Raw genomic sequence first — 20017 nt, 5'->3', positions numbered from 1 at the left:
TCATTCTGCAATGAAAACAATCAGAATTAGGTAATTTAACACACACTCAGACAAAAGCTGTAGAAGTAACTTTATTACATTTTCAGCTACTAAACATCAATTTACAAAATACAGAGTAAGCAAAACCCATTATTTACTTATTTCACATGACATTAAGGTATTAAACAGACAGTGAAAATTAATGCCCAGCTTTTATCCTTTTATTCCCATGAAATAATGTATGTTTTAGGCTACAATACAAAATAGTATCATTTATATTTATATAATTCTTGATATAAATACTCCTCAGTTCTGGTCTACAGTAAAGAATATATTTTCTATATGACATGGCTGCCTTGAATAGTCACTCATGCTTCAGGGCATGAAGTGCACTTTAGGAACACTGGGTACAAATCAAACAAATATGTAAAATAAACGCAGAGATGCAAGTAAAAATTAAGTTTCCACTAATAACTATGGACTCTGCTGTTGCCTAATTAGTTTCTCATTTCCCCAAGAAGCACTGATTCCAGATCTTGAACTGTATCTTACCCATTGCTCCTCTTTTCCAACTCATCAAATGACTGAATCAGAGACACTGCCACTTGATACATTTTCTGTTCTATCATTGGTTCCCCAAGGCTCTGACGATGCAACTGTTTGGAGAAGGTGGTAATGAGGTTAACACAGTATAACTGGCTACAAGACTGTAGTTCACATATATATTTCAATTTCTCAACTGCTTTCAATTCAAACTGATCGTATACAGAAGAAGTAACTTCATCTGATGCACTCATTGCCTTCTAAATTGACATTTTTCTTCAAGCATCCTACAATTTTAATGCTGAAGAAATACTTCTGATATTTACCTCCTTAAGCACTAGCCCACCCTCCATTCATTTGCAGAACATGCTCCTCATCCTGAAGTGTCAAGCACATGGGAACTGATCAGAACTCATGGGAACAGAGTAACAGGGAGGAATTTGTGTAGGTAAGGTAGAGTGCTTCTCACAGCTCTGCACAGATCTCTCTACCTGCCTGCACATAAACCATGTATCTCTTTCTCCTTTAAACTGTTTTTGCGTTTGATGGGTTTTTTGGTTTTGGTCACACCCTGTCAAAGAACTACTGTTCTGTTGTACTCAACAGAACTATGGTGATTCTGTCCACACTGTTTTCAAGCATTCTGGGCCATTCAAGGCTAGTATTTAAGAACACAAACCATCAAGTCCTCAGAGCAAAGAGAGTAACTTAATTACTTTTCAGTTTTATGCTTAATGAACTAGACCTGCTTTGAAAAAGGTCTCTGATAGTACACGTTTTCCTCTTGTAGGGAAAATGGCTTTTCATCATTGCTCCCCTTCCATTCTCAGAGTTTCTCCTCACTTTACTGAACCAAGTGCTTCAAAGAGCTAAAATCACAGACCACCTAACTACTTGGACTATTAAAATTAAAGTAGTAATTTTTCTATGAGTATCCCATTATAAAGGAGCTCATAACAATCACAAAAGCACAGGTCCTGGCACCAGTCTAGAAACACTGATTTAGATCAGCATTTGCTACTGCAACCACAGTCCTCAGCTTGATTAACCCAGGAAAAACCTTAAAAATACCTGACTGTTTTCTTCAAAGTGATTTTTGCCCTAAAATATGTGAAAAATCTAAGCAAGTTCTCTTCTGGGCTGCTCCAACATAAGATTTTTTGCTTTATATTATCCCTGCTTAAGAAACTGTCAAATTTGTCTTTTCAATTATGCTACTGATTGTACCTTTAGTATTCTTTAACACGACAAGGCTTCCACATCACTCCTAATAAAAGGTAACAATGTGACAAACAACAAATCCAAATCCCAGTCAGACTGCGCTGATATAGCATAATAAAAATCAGAACAGCTTTTGACAGCAGCTCACTATCTTCCATCAGGACTCTGACTCTAGTTCAATAGACATGAAAGGGTTTTTACCTTTGCAAGCCAAAAATAGGCTGCATTTTTGCATTTTGCTTCATTTTTTAAATTTGCATTTCATATCTCTAACACTTAACCAGAACAAAAGGCAAATATTTACAAAACTAGCTCCAAAATTGCCTATAGATAGAGCTTTCATGCATTTTTCATGAAACTTGTGTTTCAGTGATTCCTTGGGGCTTAGAGGTTGCTGGTATGACAAATCGTGATTCTGTTAAACACCCAGAACAATGTGTTTACCAAGCCCATTATGCCACAAGAGAAAAACTACTGTCTTGTAAGCCTATGCTCACAAATTAAGCAGTACACCTATAAATGACCCAGTACCTGGGCAAGGGTAAGCCAGTGCTACACTGAAAAATGTTTCTCCCTTCTTTCTCCCTTATTTTTATTCTTTCCTACAAATGAAGTAATTCAAATAGAAAGCTTTAGCTTTGATTCAGCTAGATGTCTGTCTAGCCACAGAAGAGGGTTTACTGCAAACATGCATACAGAAGAAAAAACAATGACTGGCATTTTTGTTCATCTTCCAAATCGCAACAGGATCAATGAACTGACAATTTATTCAAGTCAAAACTACCCCGAAAAATTTTATATTCAAGCACAGTTTTAAAACATTATCACATGCAGAAATAAGTGATGTATCAAAGCCAAGAGCTCTGCAGGATTCATGGAAGAATTCAACCTCTCTACAGGAACATCCAATTAGTTTAAGATTTTTTTGAAAAGGGACAAAGATTCACACTCACAGCCAAGAGACAATTACAAAGCACTAAATTGATTTTGACTGAGATGCTTTAAGAAACGAGTAAAGATTTATGTAATTTTACAGTTATTACTTTTAAAATCAAAAGTAAACTTAGAAAAATTCTATTTATCTAAAGAGCAGCGACTGCATTTACTTTTTACTGCTGTGCTCCTATATGCAAATTTTACAGGCTTTTATAGGTGAAAATAAAACATCAAGAATTAAAACTTGAAGCCTGTACCTCAGGCAGTTATCTAACTAATTTAGATTTTAGCATGATGAAATATATGCCTCAGCCTCCATATGGCAGCATTAACTCATTAACAGTCTTATTACTCACATTTCGCTTTCATTTTATTAGTATTTTACATAAACCATCTGAGACTATCCACATTTTAATTTTGTAATTGTAACTAGTATTCAGAGAAAGTCTTCACACACAGCACCATAAGGAACAAGAACCAGCCCAAGAATTAGTGCTTTAGAATTCAATTTCATCATTTTTTAATAGATATAAAAAAAAAAAAGAAAATCAAGAGCACTTATGTGCTTTTATTGCTGCCCTAAGTCACAAAAAATATCTTGGACAAACATACTCTCCTCATCTTCCTGAAAAATAGAATGGCTATAGATAGGACAACAAAGAATCAGATGAAAACTTTTAAAATAAAAAAACTCAGAAAATAAAAAAGTATAAAAAAGGCTAAGCACTGAAAGGAGTTCCTTTGTTTGTGATCTCTGAGGTGAAAGGTGTGCAAATTGACATTCCAAGTGCAGCTATGGCAAATCCAATTTGACTGAAGGCAACTTCTTACTCAATTTCCTGGTTATCTTTTTGTTGTCATCATCAAAAATCTTTTACAAAGCCCCATGTATTACATAATCTCCTCCCTATTATCTGACTGTGATACTAATGTGTAAGTGCTGGTGGGCCAACTGCTGTAAGCAGTGAGTTTGTTTCTTTGTTTGCATCAGAACTTCAATGGTAGACAGCCTTTTATTTTACCTTGCCTGTGTTGAAGCATAATCAATGCCTGAGATGTGCACAGCAAAAGCAATTCTTTTCTCCTGGGCTTCTTATTTTATTTCACTATTTTATTTTCTGCAGAACTGATGTACGAAACCTGAATAGTAACAGTGTGTTCCCCCCACTGGTACTTTTTAAGTGCATGCCCCATCTCCTTCATTGTAGTAACATTCTAATAATGTTTTGCATTATCAAAACTGACCAATAATTACACCCACATCCCAGTTATTTTTAGACTGGGTATCATAATACAGGCCTGAGTGAATTTGTTGTACTATGCTTTAACCTGTTTATTTTGCCTTGAACCATAATACTGAAAGAGCTCACTCAAGTGAATTCTTACATAGCTGTTTTCCAAATGTAAAACAAACTCCTGTTATAAAACCACAGAAAACAGATCACATATTTACATTCATTCCTTCATTATCTGATATCTACAGAGATAATTGCTGTGCTCTAAAAACAAAATATACAAAATACATTCTGTGCATCTTATAATCTAGATTGATAAAGCAAACATATCTTCAGCCAGTAATACTCTCCTTAGGCATCAGAGAAGCAATTCTCCAGCACAACCCACCACGGATCTGAGAGGTAGCAGTTATTTTAACATGTTTTCATTACTCAAAATTACACATTTGCCATGGTGGCTTACATGGTTACAACAGAAATAGGTTAAAAACTACTGCATAACATCTGTGGCACTATTGAAAAAAAAGAAAATAAACAGGACTACAGGACTGAAAAATAGGAAAGCCTCAGCTGATAGAGAAGCCAACTTGGTAATATCAAAGTTCTAATCAAAAATGATTATTTTCTCTTCAATTCATAGCACTTTCTGCCTTTGATATAAACAACAACATGAACAAACCCAGGAAACATTCCCAGATTTTGTCAGTTATATTCAGAGATGTATGAATCTATTTATGTTACTTTCCACACACTGTTTTACACTGTTCATTTAGAATGCAACTATCAAAAAAAAAAGTCTTATCATATTGAAATGTTTTTGTTTCATGAAAGAAACTAGTCTGCTCATAAGATTCCTGTTTTATCATCTTCTATTAATTCTTACCTAGAATTGCAATATAAAAGTGGCTATATGCCATTTTATTACATAGTTTTCAATTGACTATTCCAATTTCTTATTATGCTGAAAGAAGTGGAATTATATTTACAATACCTGGAAATCAAAAATGTCCTTCAAATCATCAAGATAATATTCTTCAACTGCAAAAGGTCTGCCTTCGACCTTAAATATGCAGACTGGATTCAAACCATTATGAACTGGAAGTGCAAAGTAATCAGCTAATTCTTTAGAGTTGATGGAAGCAGACATCAATATTATCTGTTAAAAAAATGCACAGCAAATATAAAGCATTAATTTTAACACAAATTGCCCTGTTAGATAGGACTCTCCATTTTCTCCTCATGCTAAATGATCTAATTCTGGTTAGTACAGGTATGTAACTGAAGTACATTTAAGACAATCAAACTAAATGCTTAAGATACCCTAATCAGCATGTGGAGAGAGGCAAGCACCTGTAAGAGAATGGCTCAGGCTAGAATGCCTAGGACAGACAACATGGTAAAAATTAAATCAAAACCATACAGTACTCTTGATAAAGATCTCACCACCACCCAAACCAGAAACGCTGTAAAACACAAAAGCATCCCCCTTACAAAATGGCAGAAAGGCAAATGAATGAAGCGGGCATTGTATCACTGTGCTCAACTCCAAGGCACATGTAAGGGCACAAGGAACACATGGAGAGAACAGGCTAAACCATGAAGTTTGCCAACATGACCCTAAAAAGAGAAATTTGAAAGGACATAATTCTGCAAATATATGAAATCTGTCCCATTACACCAGGAACTGCCTCATGGCTCTGAAGGCTACCAAAACAAAATCCAATCTAAATCTGCAGTTACAGGCAATGAATATTAAACTACCCCTTCTTCTAGATAATCGCTGTAATCTGGACTCTAATCTGTGTGGAGTCCTTCCAAAGTGGAAAGAAATGACAGATTCTTAACAGAGTGCCTGCAAGGTTCACATAACTGAATCAAGAGTTTGATGTACTCCTAAAGGAAAAATTTAACAAGTACAATCACCAGTGTGGCAGATGAACCCATCAGAACAGATGGTAATCAAAGAAGACAATTCAAGATCAAGCAGTCCAAAACCACTTGTACAACACAGACATGCCCAAAGACCCACTAGATGATACCAAGAAGTCTTAGTAATCACTATGGGAACTGCACTGTTTAGTTTGACCCAATAGAGCAACTCTTAGTCTCACGTTTTCCTTCAGCAAACCTATCCCAGCAAGATCAACCTCAGAACAACCCAGCTTCTGCTCTGTGATCTAAAAACAACAATCTGCAGCAGTCATCTGCCAGAAAATCTAGCATAATTTAAATTGGTTAGTTTAGCAGGTAGATCATTACAACAGAATCACCCAACTAATTCCTGTTAGTTGATGAAATACTGAATTATCTGCTACTTCTGAGGTCTGCAACTTCCAAATTAGGAAACGAGCTCACATGCATTTCACACCACCCTGAGCTAAAAAAGCTTCATTTCCTCTCTTAAATAGGGATTCTTGCACCCTTTTGTTTCATGAATCCAGGGAGGATGGGAGGAGAACCCTACATTTTCTAAATTAATTGGCCACATCAAAGCTCCCTTCCTTTACAGCTTTTCATAAGGGGCTGAAAGGGGAGAAGTAGGAGACACTGGGGTTTAGTATATAAATTCAAGCTGAATAGCCCATTCCACTCTGCTCAAGGCCAGCAAGGGAGATCAAGAGTTCCCCCTTCTTCAACATAAAAAAATACAAAGAGACAGCCCTCCACTCTTTCAAATGTAGGTCTCTCTCAGGTTTGTACAATATTAAAAAACTGTCATCTAGAGAAACTGCAGAGAATGATATGAAGGGGATAAAATTTTTCAGTGACAATTTCAAAAGACTGAAATGGAGCTATACAGGAAAATAAAAAATTTATCAGGAACCTCAAACAGAAAATGTTTTCTAACAGAAAAGATGACAGGGCCTGTAGGGATTCTTGCCATTGAAACCAACCCAATAACCAGAATAAAGGCCAAACTTCTCACAAACTCAGTTCGATCAAATGATTGCTCTTCTCAGTAGGCAGAGCCAAGTGCTAAAAAAGGCTGAATAGTTTCACATAACTATCTCTAAATTTAAAGACAAGAATTTTCTCTAAAGTCTAAATCAGCATGAAAAGGGATAAAAAGTGAAAGATGTGAAGTACACAGCCATGTCCTATGCCAAATGAAAGGGCACTTTCAATGACAGCATGTTTGGAAGACCTAAAGATTGAGTCTGAATCAATGTGATGGACTGCACATAAGAACACATATTTCCTTCCAATGGCAACAAAAACAGCCAACCTAGACTTTATTTTGAACAGGAAAAAAAATCACATTAAACCATTACCTTGAAGCACTTAAGGGACATGCAGTCTCACAAAGTATCTGCAGTCCCAAATAGCTACAAAGAAAGATACTGAGTTAGCCTAACTCCATAATTTGTATTCCATTTTTAACATTTCAAGAGTTCATTACTTTGAGACCCTGAAGACTAAACACATCATAATAAATGTCTGTGAACTCTGTTTTAGTACAAGGCAGAATTACCTAACATGCAGAGAAAAACCTCAGCCAAATTTTACTACCAGCTCTGCCAGAAATTACAGTACAGCATTTCTGGTCTTTTGCTATTTCTCCAAATATGCCGTCCCACTTAAACAAAAAAGGCTCAGTATTTCCAGGAGTTAATGCTACCATTTTAACCAAGAATAAGCACTGCCCTCAATACCCAATACATAATTCTAGCCAAATATCCATCGTGCATTTTTTAGCCTTAAGCAGGGTTTAGAAACTAATGCATTTTAACATGAGGGGGAAAAAAAAGAAGTCTCTCAGAACACATTACAGCAGCCAGGAATAGAATGCCCCTTAGCTTTCTTACTTATGAGGAGTGGTAAACTAAAAAATATTTTAGTAAAACGTAGTAACATAGTAATTCCTGGTAAATTCCTTAAAATAGGGCCTTCATAGATAAAAGACATGCAAAAATTTTCTTGCAAGAAAAAAAGCAAAATTTAGTTTGAACCCACCTTTACAGACTGTGAATTTGTACACAACAGTTTACGGGTCACCAACAGCAAAAAATCAATTTCTTCTGTGCGCTCATGCACCTGGAAGACATTATCCACAATTTAATTTTCATTAATTCATCCTCTTCTTTTTGACAATCTCTTACTTTCCTACTCACTTTTATGCTTTATTTTGCAACGTGGAGTAACAATACATTTTCATAGAAGAAAGCACACGCCTTTTGAGGCTAGGCATGCTAAGAACACGTTAAAATCCCAACATAAGTCTTCAGATGACTACAGAACCCTTTGTGAAAATCATGTCACTCTAAAGTTAAGAAAATCTAGAATAATGACTAGAAATCAATCCTGAGCTCTAACTACTGGTTGTACTAGAGCTGACAGTAACAGATGAAGTCTATGATACTGATGCTGGGTAAATCAACTATACTGGTAGGATCCCAAATGATCCAGGGACTGTTCTGGGCTGTCTGAAAACCAAGCAAATTGAATAGATGTGCCTCATTCCCAATGGCTTCCAGCTATGATACAAATACACACCTATTTTCTAAAACATTGATTTACACCCAATTCTTTACATATCCTAGCACCTGAGCCTTCTGCCAGCTCCTTAAAGTTTAGTGAATACTTTATCCCAACATTATCCATGATAACCATATCCCTTTCTTGAATTACAGTTTAAATATTTTAAATGCAGCAGCTTTTGTATACTTCAGCCTTCACAAGTCAACATTCATGTCTTGGAAGCTAATTAGTATATTCTAATATAATGTTTACATAATACTTATATTCAATGCTATCCCATTACAAAAACAAATTGAGCTAAGGTAGTTTTCAGGCTGACAGTAAGGTCTTGCTGTGCGAAGTCAAGATTTTTGGTTCTAGTTTGTTTAAGTGTGGTCCTAAATGTCTGCAGTAGACTGAGAGGGATGAGACCTGCAATTAAAAATATTGTGGAGAACATTCAGTTGTTAAAAACAGTGACTGCGGACTCTTGATAACAATCTATGCAGTAAATATGGGGGAAAATGTGAGATCTGGGCAACAGGAGGGTCCAGTTGGCTGGAGAAGCAAAAAACACACAGTCTTGACAGAGGGATGCTGCGGACAGAAGTGGTACAAGCCAGTAACATCAGTTCCAATTACAGCACCCAAGAAAGCAAAGTTTGAAAAACCTCTGCGTAAACCCATTCTCCTGTGTAAGGGATCAGAAAACTTTACTCATTCATTTTTATAGGCAATGAATACATCTTAAAACTAAAGGAATAATAACACTTCCTATGTTCACACCTTCTATAGTTCAGCTTTTGAATCTACATTTAACCTGAATTTCCTTACTAAAGGAAATACTATGGTTTCCAACACTCAGCTGATACACTGGAGTGCTCAAATCTTTTCCATGAAGGCCACTGATACAATTACTTAGGCTTTGCAGATTTTTTGTTCTTTTTCTGTTGGAATGAAGTATTAAATTTTCCTTATACAAAATTGTAACTTTTCCAGGTTTCCAGCATGCCATCTCAAGTGCAGTCATGACAGCCTTGTTACTGTACTAGTCTAAATACTGTCTCTGTGATCCTCAAATATCCAAGAATTAAAGTAGCTCTCAGCTAGAATGGCAGTAACAGCACTTTTAAAAAATTCTAGCTAAAACAAAATACAAAAGAAAACCAACCCAGAACCAACCAACCAAACACCCTCCAAAAAAAAAAAAAAACCCCAAAAACCCCCAAACCCTTAAGTCCTCTCCTGTATCGCTACATCCCAAGATGTCATACATCCTACATGAGATTTACATTCATGATTTGTGACAGTACCATTTCATATCTATGATTAACAATCAAATATTGCTTTTCACATAAAAGAAGCATATACATATGTAAGAATATACAAATTACAAGTGTATTTTCTTTAGCTCCTTAGTGAAGTGACAGCAACAATAATGAATGGAGTGAACTGCACCCACAGAACATTCACAGAGATATTTTTCAGGACAGCCCTGAAAAATAAAGACTTTTTAATATCCAAGTGAGTGAAAACTAGCTGCCTCCTCCTGACAGGCCTAGCTGGATAGGTTCTTGAATTCCACAAGACAGATATCAAAAAACATTGCAAGGCACCTATATTAAAAATTAAGGACTCCCCAAAACCCTCCACACATCCTCAATTCTAAACTTGCTGCTCAAAGGAACACTGACAAGCCTATTTCAGCAAGTGTTACCTTGTACAACTTATATAAAATACCTTTAAAAGCAGATGTCTGCATTTCTCTTTTCTTGCGTGGTAAGAGACAAAAGAGAAGCTGTTTTATTAATATGAACATTAAACTTACTTCCAGCTACTTACTTCATCAATGAAAATATGAGTGAACTCAGTTAGGCTCTTGGCAGAAACTATTTTCTGAAGAAGAACTCCAGTTGTCATATACAGCAACCTCGTCTCCTTTGTAGAAACATTCTCTAAACTTAACTAACAACAGTAAGAAAAATACAGTAGCTGGAATCATATTTACTGTAGTTACAGAAGCATGCACATGAAAGAACTCCAAAATCAAACACAGTGTAAAGCCATCAAAATAATTTACTTCAACTTGCATAAGCCTCCATACACAAGTGGTCTTACCAGAAACAATTAACTAGTTTTTCTCTAGGAGAAATTAAAAAAAAAATTAAAACTGAAGTAACAAAATTCCTTGCTGGGGACTTTAGACTGAGAATTCTTCAAAGACTTCTAAAGGTATATACATACACCATCCTTTCCACTGATAAAGAGAGCAAGAAAAAGATTTTGCCAAAATGTAGTTTTCTTACAGACATAAAAATGGAAGAGGTTTAAAGTTATCACCAAGACCAGGCAACTTACTCCTGAGAGAAAGGTTCTACAAACCCAACATGAAACAGATTCTTGATTTCTAACATACTTGTGTACCTTTAGCTATCTCAGTTGTAACCTACACAGGCAGGCAGAGCTGTGACCATCTTTTTCATGTGCAGCTTTACATCAGCCCAGAGCAGACATGTGCACTCCACCATTTCCCTCTGTTTTGCTCAGCTCACACAAGTGCTGGTGAGACAAGCACAGCCCATCCACATACACTGTCCTGAGGACAGTCTGGAAGCACAGTATCATTTTAAGTCTTTGAGACTCACTAGCCTAACGAATCAATTTAGCAATTTATGACTCATTAATTCAAGGTATGAAAAATCACAACAACGGCTTTACATATAAACTATTTTGAAACAAACAATATACATAATTGTCTTGATTTTGGATGGGCTAGAGTTTATTTCTTCTTAGTAGCTGGTACAGTGCTGTGTTCTCAGGATTTAGTATGAGAATAATGTTGGCTTTGGTTATTGCTGTCATGTTTATGATGTGGCACAGAAGAAAACAGATATGGGATAATGGATGAAGCAGAAGCCTGACATGTAAAAGTCCATGCTATGAACAGCTCTGTAACTCTCAGTTAAAAAACAAATCCCTCCAGACCTGAAAACTGTACAAAATTAAATTTAAGGGTAACAAAGAACACCTAACACACATAAAAGGCACCACATGTAGCATTTTAGGAAGTAACCTAAAGCTGCAGACCTATGAAGAAACAGAAACCTCTAAATGCATGCTAGCAAACATATTACCCTAAGTGGAAGAAAGAAAGGAATAAACAATAAGAAATAGAATGAAGCAGTGGGCAAGAAGAGTCCAGCAAATACTGCTCTGAGCAAAGGACTCCAGAAGCAGGCAATTCTGCATGAATATCCCTCCCAGTGTCAACACCAGTGTGAACCCACTGGCCAGAGGAACCAGAGCAGCTCATCCAGAGATAGCTGTGGCATAACCAACAACCAAGCCACCATCACAGCAGCTTAGGGTGGGTACTGACAAGGAGCTGATCAGAGCACCAGGATCTGTGTCAAAAGAGAAATGCGACATCAAGTTTAAACAGAGGGACAGAACTGAGCTTGAAGCCGAGTAGAACAAAGCAAAAGGAGGAGACAGATTTTAGAGGAAAATCTAGTTTGAGCTTAGCACATGATGAAAAAGAAAAACAGACTGTTCACAAAAGAACCTGGTTTTAAATGCATTAAAGTTCTGACAGAGATGACAAGTAAATACAGTAAACTCAGATAATATATTACTTAAGGAACTGAAAGGAAAAACCACAGAACATAGTTCTCCTGCAACAATTTCAATGATTAATAATGTAGACATGTCTTGATGCAAATATTTTCTATTGGAGTCCTACCAGGATTTACAGCTGTTCAAATTTACAACTTGATTTAATTACAAACATTTAGCAGAAGACATAAAAAATAGCAATTCTACTTTAAAATCAGATTCTCTAACCCTTCTTCAGTATGCTGGATATGCTTAAAAGTAACCAAGAACGAATATACAGTACTTTTTAATGCATTTTTAAGAAAAGTTTGGATTTCCTCATACCTGGTATCCTACAAATCCACCAAGTGTCCATGATCTTTCCTTGCTAATCCACCTGGCAAGGCTGCTGGCACTGATTTTCCGAGGCTGGGTAACAGCAATGTTGCAGGGTATAGACTGGTTCATGCAATAATCCAAAATATATTGTGGAATTTGTGTGCTCTTTCCACTGCCAGTCGCTCCTTCTACAACCACAACTGAATTGTTTTGTATGAGAGACACTATCTGAAACAATTTTTCAAGAAAACTCGTAAGTACACAAAAGAGCTTAGAACAGGTTTCAAACAGATTTGAAATAGCAACAGCTTCCAAGTCACAAAGCAAATTTCTTTAAAACACTCTGCCATCTTTCCTATCACCTGGGGGTTAACTGGAATCCTAAAGCATATTAAAAGATCACAGAAAAGAATACGGGCACACACCCATGTACATATTTCACATGACTACCTATAAAGTGTAACAGCAAAGTTTCTTCCTCTAAGAAATTTTATAGAATGGTTTTGTAAAAAACCCGGAAGTTTTGGACAGTGTTTAAAACAGGAACAGAAATTACCTTTCAAAAAACAACAGTAACAAACTAATAAAATACCACCCTAAAGCCACAAGAAAACATTATTTTCAGCTTTATTCCATGAGAGAAAGCAAACTGACATTACCTTTTCCCTGTGTTTGGCTGTAGGCATATCCAAATATTTACACTTACTTATTGGTACAGAAATTGAATGACCTGATTCACACTGAGACAATGAAGTACCTAGGCATAGAAATAAACAAGAGTAACATTTCAACAGAGAAAGAAAAAGACCAGCAGGAGATTATGACAGTATTTGGAAGTCTAACTTCTCTAAAATGTGAACCACATACTTTAAGTATTAATAGAATATTTTTTTTTTTTTAGTTTGAGTAGACTGAAGAGATTTTCTGTATTTATGCAACTGTTTTACTGGAAGCAACTCTGAAAAACATGACTTCTATGTTTAAACCACCATCAGTGGAAAGCATGTATACAACTCTCTGTTTGTCTCTTCATTTAAAAAGCTGGATTTTTGCAGTTTGCATTATGGCTGCCAATGCTACCTGTATACCCAAGAATTTTTTACAGTACTGAGAAAAATATGCCTTATTCATGTACCCGTGTTGTTTCCCTTGAAGTCTACTGGAATCACAGTAAAAAATGACCTGTATTTTGATATGAATACCATCATATTTCTACCACTTGGCCATTAAAATCTGCTAAGCACCATGATGACCTTCAATGTGATTCTACACTCTGAAGTCTCTTGGCAGAAGTTAGTCCACATTAGCACTGGGGACAAAAATCTTTCAGTGCCAGTATAAGTTTCTGCTCAGAGGTCTGCAGTCAGTTTGACCATGCAAAACAAAAGAACAGGTCTGGAGGTGCAGAAGTCTGGACAAGACTGTGGTTAACAATAATTCTGCAAGTTACAATTAAACAAATAGCTAAAATACCCACGGCATAACAAAATCAAAAATGGAAATGCTTTCAATTTCAAATGGGTTTCACAACGCATTACAGTGAAATGGATACTTACAGGTAATAAAACCCTTTATTTCTATTTATGTTATTTTTTTCTCTAAGAAACAGAGTAGTGAGACAGAATTCTATTATTCTTTCCACAAAGGCAATAATTACATTAAAATAAAGGCTACAGCCTAAATACTTGACTGCAGTTACAGCTCCCCTTCTTTGGAAAGGTTGTAACAATCTCACATAGCAGCGAAGGAGAAGCAGGCAGAACATCATCTTAGCTCTGTGCCACACCTCAATGTGCTCCCAAATTGCCTCCAAGTGTCAAGGAATACAAATTAAGTAATTCTAACACTAAAAAAAAATCCCCAAAAGCTGGACAGCTCACTACAACAGTTTCAAAAGGCACTAAAAATCACAGTTCTCCTAAAGCCAAATTATACAACAGGAAAAATTCTTTTTACCTGGACTCCAAAACACAACAGTGAAAGGTGATCACTACACAAGATCTCCTAAGCACCACTTAACACAAACAAAACCAGAACTTGATAGCAGCACCCCTTTGAAATATCAACTGTCCTTTTTAAAATAGTTTTGGTCAAGGTTCTAAATATATTTCCCAGAAAAATGCATATATATAGCATTCTGCCACAGCAACTCTGCAGGAAGGCTGCCTGGCTTCCCTCCGGCACAAGCATGTCACAACTGAGACATCCATAGCTGTGTGTGATTTGACCAAAGCTGGAAGAAACCTCAAGCTGCTAGGGAACAGGTCCCAGTATCAGCAGATTCCTGCTAAAGCAACATCACCTTCCCACCTCTATCAGGTTTTCAAACAAACATCTGCCATTTTGAAAAGTTAAAATGTTAAAAGAAGAAAGCAATTTTTAACAGTGCTTATGAATAAGGAGTGAGGTGGAAACAATTCCAAAGGCAGGATTCATATAATAACCTTCTGCAATGCAGTAAAAACCCCAGAGTATTAGGTATTAGCAAGAAATCATTAACCTAAAATTCAATTAATAATTCTATTTCAAAAACACAAAGAAACAAATCAGAAACAAAGAAACAGCCACCAGTATTCACATACCTGCTGAAAAACAATCTAATTAACTTTGTAGGTATCATTTTTTTCACTGATAAAATATAACTTTTTTTAATACTGCTTTTAACATAACATTTCTAGGACAGCAACATCTTACTCTCTCCTAAGCACAGCTGTCTGGGAAAAAAATGATACCAGAAGTAAATGGTGATTCAGTGTTAGCTACAGTCACCACACAGAATTTAATAACTGACAGCCATACAACCATTTAACAGGTGCTGCAAGTACTGAACACTGCATGGTTTGGGTTTTTTCTCTTCAAATATGCCTTGAAGAGAAAGAAACATTCATTTGCTTGGGGAACTAATACTACAACAGTGTGAGACTTCTGTCTGCAGAGACAGAACAATTTTGGGCCTCAGCAAACTGGCATCTTGAGATGAACACTGACATGACCCAAGCAGCAATGGAAATGCCCCACCCTAACAAACTAAGGATAAACTCCTGAAATCTGAAATCTACTATGATCCTTAATAAAACACAAAATTAAATTGAGATGGGGAACTTGAACAGCTATCTTAAAAGGCCTTAACAATTTCATCTTTATTTTTTAAACATGAGAGTTGTTCTGAACCACTAAGATCTGCTGCAAAAAGAGCATTTCAATGTACACCCTGCTGAAAGGTTATTCTACTGATTTAAATAACCATTCAACTGGGGACTCTATACAATAGAGTGTAATTACCTCTAAATGTTTGAGTTTGCTTGGGGGAGTTTTTCTTTTTTATTTTTCATACCTAATATGTAATAGATCCCTCCATGATAACTAGTCTTCAGAAAAGCTGGTCATTCCTGCCAATGCGGACTCATCTAAAAACTCAGCTACAGGTCTACAGAATTATCAGCAATGGAGGCACACACTTTTGCTCCTTCAATTGCTTATACTTTACGGAAAACATTATTAGGACTGGGATAAGTGATCAAACTAGTGCACACCTTGTGTCAGACATTGCGCTGTAACCTTCACCTTGGATTCTGTCACAGAATGCAGGATGCTTCCAACATGAAAACAGTAAATTGAGGGAACAGGCAACTGCCTCCCATGCTGGTTTAGGACAAGCATTTTCAGTGTATAAGAAGCACTAATGCCAGTTCAGAATAAATAGTATTAATTTCTCTATTCAGTGTCAGTGCGAACAAGAAACAGAAAATTCTGTTATGGGAAAGATGAAATTTCCTGCTTAATTCCCTTTCAATTATTATGAAAGGCCTGTAGAGATGACAGTAACTAGAACAGTCCAGTGCCTGTGGAAAGAGCAGTTTTGCAGTATCTCAGTTATTACAGCTATCACGGCACATACAGCAGATGTACTCCCTCTGGTACCTGTTTCCTGAATTGAATTTGAAGAGATCCTTTAACATAAGATTAGATTTTTATATTCACCAATTCTGGGAGAATATATTTTTATAGTCACCAATTCTGGGAGAAGAGTTTGTACAGCTGTATCTTCCTATCTGCCACTAAGCAATTAAAATGGGACTCTTAAAACAAAATATACTTGAAAGTACTGGAATCAAATTAGATGCTTATTAAATCACTGATCATTCTTCTGCTGAGCTACAAATAGCTACAAAAAGCTACAAATAGACACAGTGATTACAGTTTGCAAGGAAGCAATAGGAAAGGAAAGCCACAGGTAACAACTGGCTCTTACATTGAGCCAAAAAGCAAAAGGACTTCCCAAAACATGGTGCTACCTCACTCAAAGACAAGTTACACAAAGGTGCTGCTGACTGATCCTTGATAAACTTAATTCCTAAGAAAATACATGTCTGGTGAGGCTTTTTTTACTGCAATCTTCTTCAACTTGCATGTATCTTATATACAAAAGATTTTGGGGTGAGGATCTGTGCTATGATTCATTTTCCTGCCATGCATAGGTTCTGAATTCACAATATATAAGGTACCTAAAATTCAGTTTCTTATATATCAGAAACAATGTTTAAATTTCTTCTTCTCTGAAAGAAATTACTTCAGGTGGGACCTGGAAGACCGCCGGAAGATATCCATTTACAGGAATGAAAATCATGAAGACGGAAATAAAACCAAAACAAAACAAAAAGCTGCCACTCACAAAACTCCATGAAAATAAGGATTTCAGAAGTGCAAATTCAGAAGATTTCTCAGGTGTAAAGCTCTAGTCTGTACAATTCAGAATTCCCAAATTTGGAAAAAAAAATTTCTACAAGGTGAGCAAAATGGCAAATGTCCCACACACCTAGCTCTGGAAGGTTTCCCTCTGCACAACACCCCATGACCTCACTGAATAAAACGTGTGTGAAGCCTGGAAGAGGCAGCACCAAATGTGAAACATGCCTGGTGGGAGAGGGAAGAACTGCTAATGCCCTACTCGTTTTGGGTAACAGTTATGACAAATAATTTTCTTCTGCCTTTATTTAATCACTTCAACTTCCTTTGCACAGTAGTATCATTTCTACCATGCTCTGCAGAAGCCAGAACTCTAAATGCAGTTCCCTGATGATCTGTTTCTCCAACAAAGAAGCAGATTAGGCATTTCTGTTTGTCACCTCAGTATAAAAGCATATGTTCTTTCAAAGAAATTGGAAAGCACAAGATTTAAACTCAATAGAACTTCATCAAATAAAAAGACACAAGCAGTATAAACACAAGCAGTTTCAGTAACTGCAAGATTTTAAACAGGCTACCAATTTGCACAGAATCGTTGCCTAGTTAGAACAGCAGCTCTAAGAGAAAGAAGCTACAGAAAAGGTACCAATTCAGAACCTTCAGAAAAAATCAGTTTCTCATTTCCATGCTGTGATGGTTATTTCTTGACTACATTTGTATTCAACACAGCTCAACCCATAGGCCCTGGTCTAGATAAATCCTTGATCAGATATTACAGTTCCCATGTTCCTGAGGAAAACATACACTTTCAGATCAATACAGCTGATGGTTACAAATACATCTTGAAGCTCTTAAAATCTGAATGATGAGCATACTACATTGAAGCAGTCTCAAATGTAGAACAACATACACATTTATAAGCTATACAATTAACAGTACAATTCTTATGCTCACTTACTGAGCTTTTTTATTCTACTATCCTAACACAGTGTTCCTGAGTTTGTCTAAGTCAAAGTTAAGAGCAGTAAGAAGCAGGATTTTCTGAAACTCTTGTGTTGTTCTACATCTAGGTGGGATTTGGCAGCTCAGTCTCAGAATGCCGTAGGAATGTTCCAGTCCTGTCACTATCCAGTTTGCTTGGAGTCTGCCACGGGATCACACACTGCTGGCAGCAGAGCACTGATGAGAGCAGGCAGGCATCAACACTGCACAGAACAGCTCCTGAAGCAACTGAGACTCCAGACAATGAGACAGACAAAGAACAGAGCAGGGGGAAGGAAGGGCAAGCAAGAAACTGCGGAAAATATCTAATGGATTAATAATAAGACATTATATAATATGTCAATACTTTAGAAATGTTTTTTGGTTGTTTGCTAACTAGATATTGTTTCAGTAAGTTACAACTGGAAGGCAAGAGTAAATATTAGAAGGTAAAATTTCAAGGACAAATATTTTAGGGTAGACCAAGAGAAAATAAGTATTTATAAAACAAAGTACCGGGATGAATACACAGAAATATTTCCTAAAAAGCCTAAGTTATAATCCTGTTTCTTTTACAGAAAGAACACTGCTAGCATCAGTCGCATTCGAAGTCATGCAGGCCACTAGTGCTGCTAAAGCTGCTAGTCTGTTTTATACAAGTTTCTGACTTAGTAGGTAAAAGACACTGAATGAGCTACAGTATTTCTTTGCATTAATCAATACCACTGCATTATTAAAGAAACATCTACAGAACTTAATCTTACTCAACTTGTTGCTGTCTCTCCCTTGCTAGGTAAAGCACATGAAGAATTAGGGAAATGTCATTCCTGAATAACAACACTGGAAGCTCCTTCCAGTCTCTTTATTCCCCCATTTCCACCTTTTAATACTTCCTCTCCCACAAACTTTATGTAACATCAAGGGAACAAGAGACAGTATTTTGTGGTTAGGACAGAAGACGAGGCGCATTGCACATAGTGAACTGGCCAAGTGCCCCTACTGCGTTTCAGCTGATGACAAATCCCACAAGTGACTTCATCAGCCTGAGCTCCAGAGGCCAGAGAATTTGCAGATGCACTGAAAGACAGTAATTTCTTGAAAATTTCTCAATTTGTCATATTTTGGTATGCCAGCAAAGGTATACAGAAAGTATTAAGAGAATGACGCACAAAACAGATAAAAGATAAATGCCCTTTTCTCAGAAAATCAGCTACATTAGCAAATCTGGAAATTAAGAAGCACAGAAAAGAGTTTGAAGCTGAGCTGCCCTGACAAGTGAGTCAGCCTCAGAGTGCTTTTGCCAGAGCTCCTAGGAAAGAAGTGCAATCGAATTTCTCTCTAAAGGCAGCTCAAAGCAACAATCAAGTACACAGAGAAATATGAATAGAAAATGGGGAAACAGAACAAAGGCATGAATCTAATGAGTGGTATCTTGCCCTTGTAGATTCATTTTAATCATATATCTACATTTATCAGTACAACAAGCCAGATGTATGAACAAGAGCATTATACACTGTGGTTTCCAGAAAAGGAGTTGACTTTTTAATACCATGCTTTATACGCAAACTAATGCACATACATCAATAAACAAAAAGGAATATTCAATTTAGAGAGGGAGATAGCATAAGACAACAGGGAGAAAAAGGACAGGTGTATCTGTGTTTATAATAGGAACTAAATAATTTTATTTCCTCTTTTTACCTGGTTTACAGACAAGCTGATAATTTCCAGCTACATTCAGCTCTTGCTCCTCTGCTTGCCTGCATTTTTTAGCATACTCAGTTTCAATGTTCTCTGAGACGGGCAATCTGAAGAGGAAAGAAATGATAAATCAATAAATGCTTCCTAATACAAGTCTTTGGGATCTCTGGAAATAACAACATTATATAGGATGTTCTCCATGTCATGCAGGAACTACTTCAATGAATAAACTTCAGAAAAAAAATTAGTCTATGCATTTAAATACTAGCCTGAGGAAAATGCCACATTTCATCTTTTTGTTTAGTCCCAAGAAGACTGAGCTCCCAAAACATCATCCTTGAAGG

General features: G+C 36.5%; 1 protein-coding gene across 8 annotated transcripts in view; it reads right to left on the bottom strand.

The window, feature by feature from the left end:
• The window catches only part of TDRD9 (tudor domain containing 9), an 81054-nt gene that overhangs the window by 42558 nt on the left and 18479 nt on the right, over nucleotides 1-20017 (bottom strand). For 6 of the 8 annotated variants that reach the window (XR_014956079.1, XR_014956080.1, XM_085582312.1 and 3 more), the window contains exons 2-8: nucleotides 19674-19780; nucleotides 12965-13062; nucleotides 12312-12533; nucleotides 10215-10337; nucleotides 7869-7949; nucleotides 4906-5070; nucleotides 532-635 (exon numbers count right to left, since the gene is read on the bottom strand). Coding sequence is in view for 6 of the 8 variants with exons in the window: in XM_085582312.1 (XP_085438438.1) it covers nucleotides 532-635; nucleotides 4906-5070; nucleotides 7869-7949; nucleotides 10215-10337; nucleotides 12312-12533; nucleotides 12965-13062; nucleotides 19674-19780 (900 nt within the window). In the remaining 2 variants the exon portion in view is untranslated. Of the gene's footprint in view, nucleotides 1-531; nucleotides 636-4905; nucleotides 5071-7868; nucleotides 7950-10214; nucleotides 10338-12311; nucleotides 12534-12964; nucleotides 13063-14261; nucleotides 17225-19673; nucleotides 19781-20017 lie in introns of those variants that run through there. The other 2 variants (XM_085582315.1, XM_085582314.1) reach the window with 2 other exon arrangements.

The sequence above is a fragment of the Lonchura striata genome, chromosome 5 (genome assembly GCF_050655825.1).
Source record: "Lonchura striata isolate lonStrDom1 chromosome 5, ASM5065582v1, whole genome shotgun sequence".
NCBI lineage: Eukaryota > Metazoa > Chordata > Aves > Passeriformes > Estrildidae > Lonchura > Lonchura striata.
This window is presented reverse-complemented; position numbering and strand designations above follow the sequence as displayed.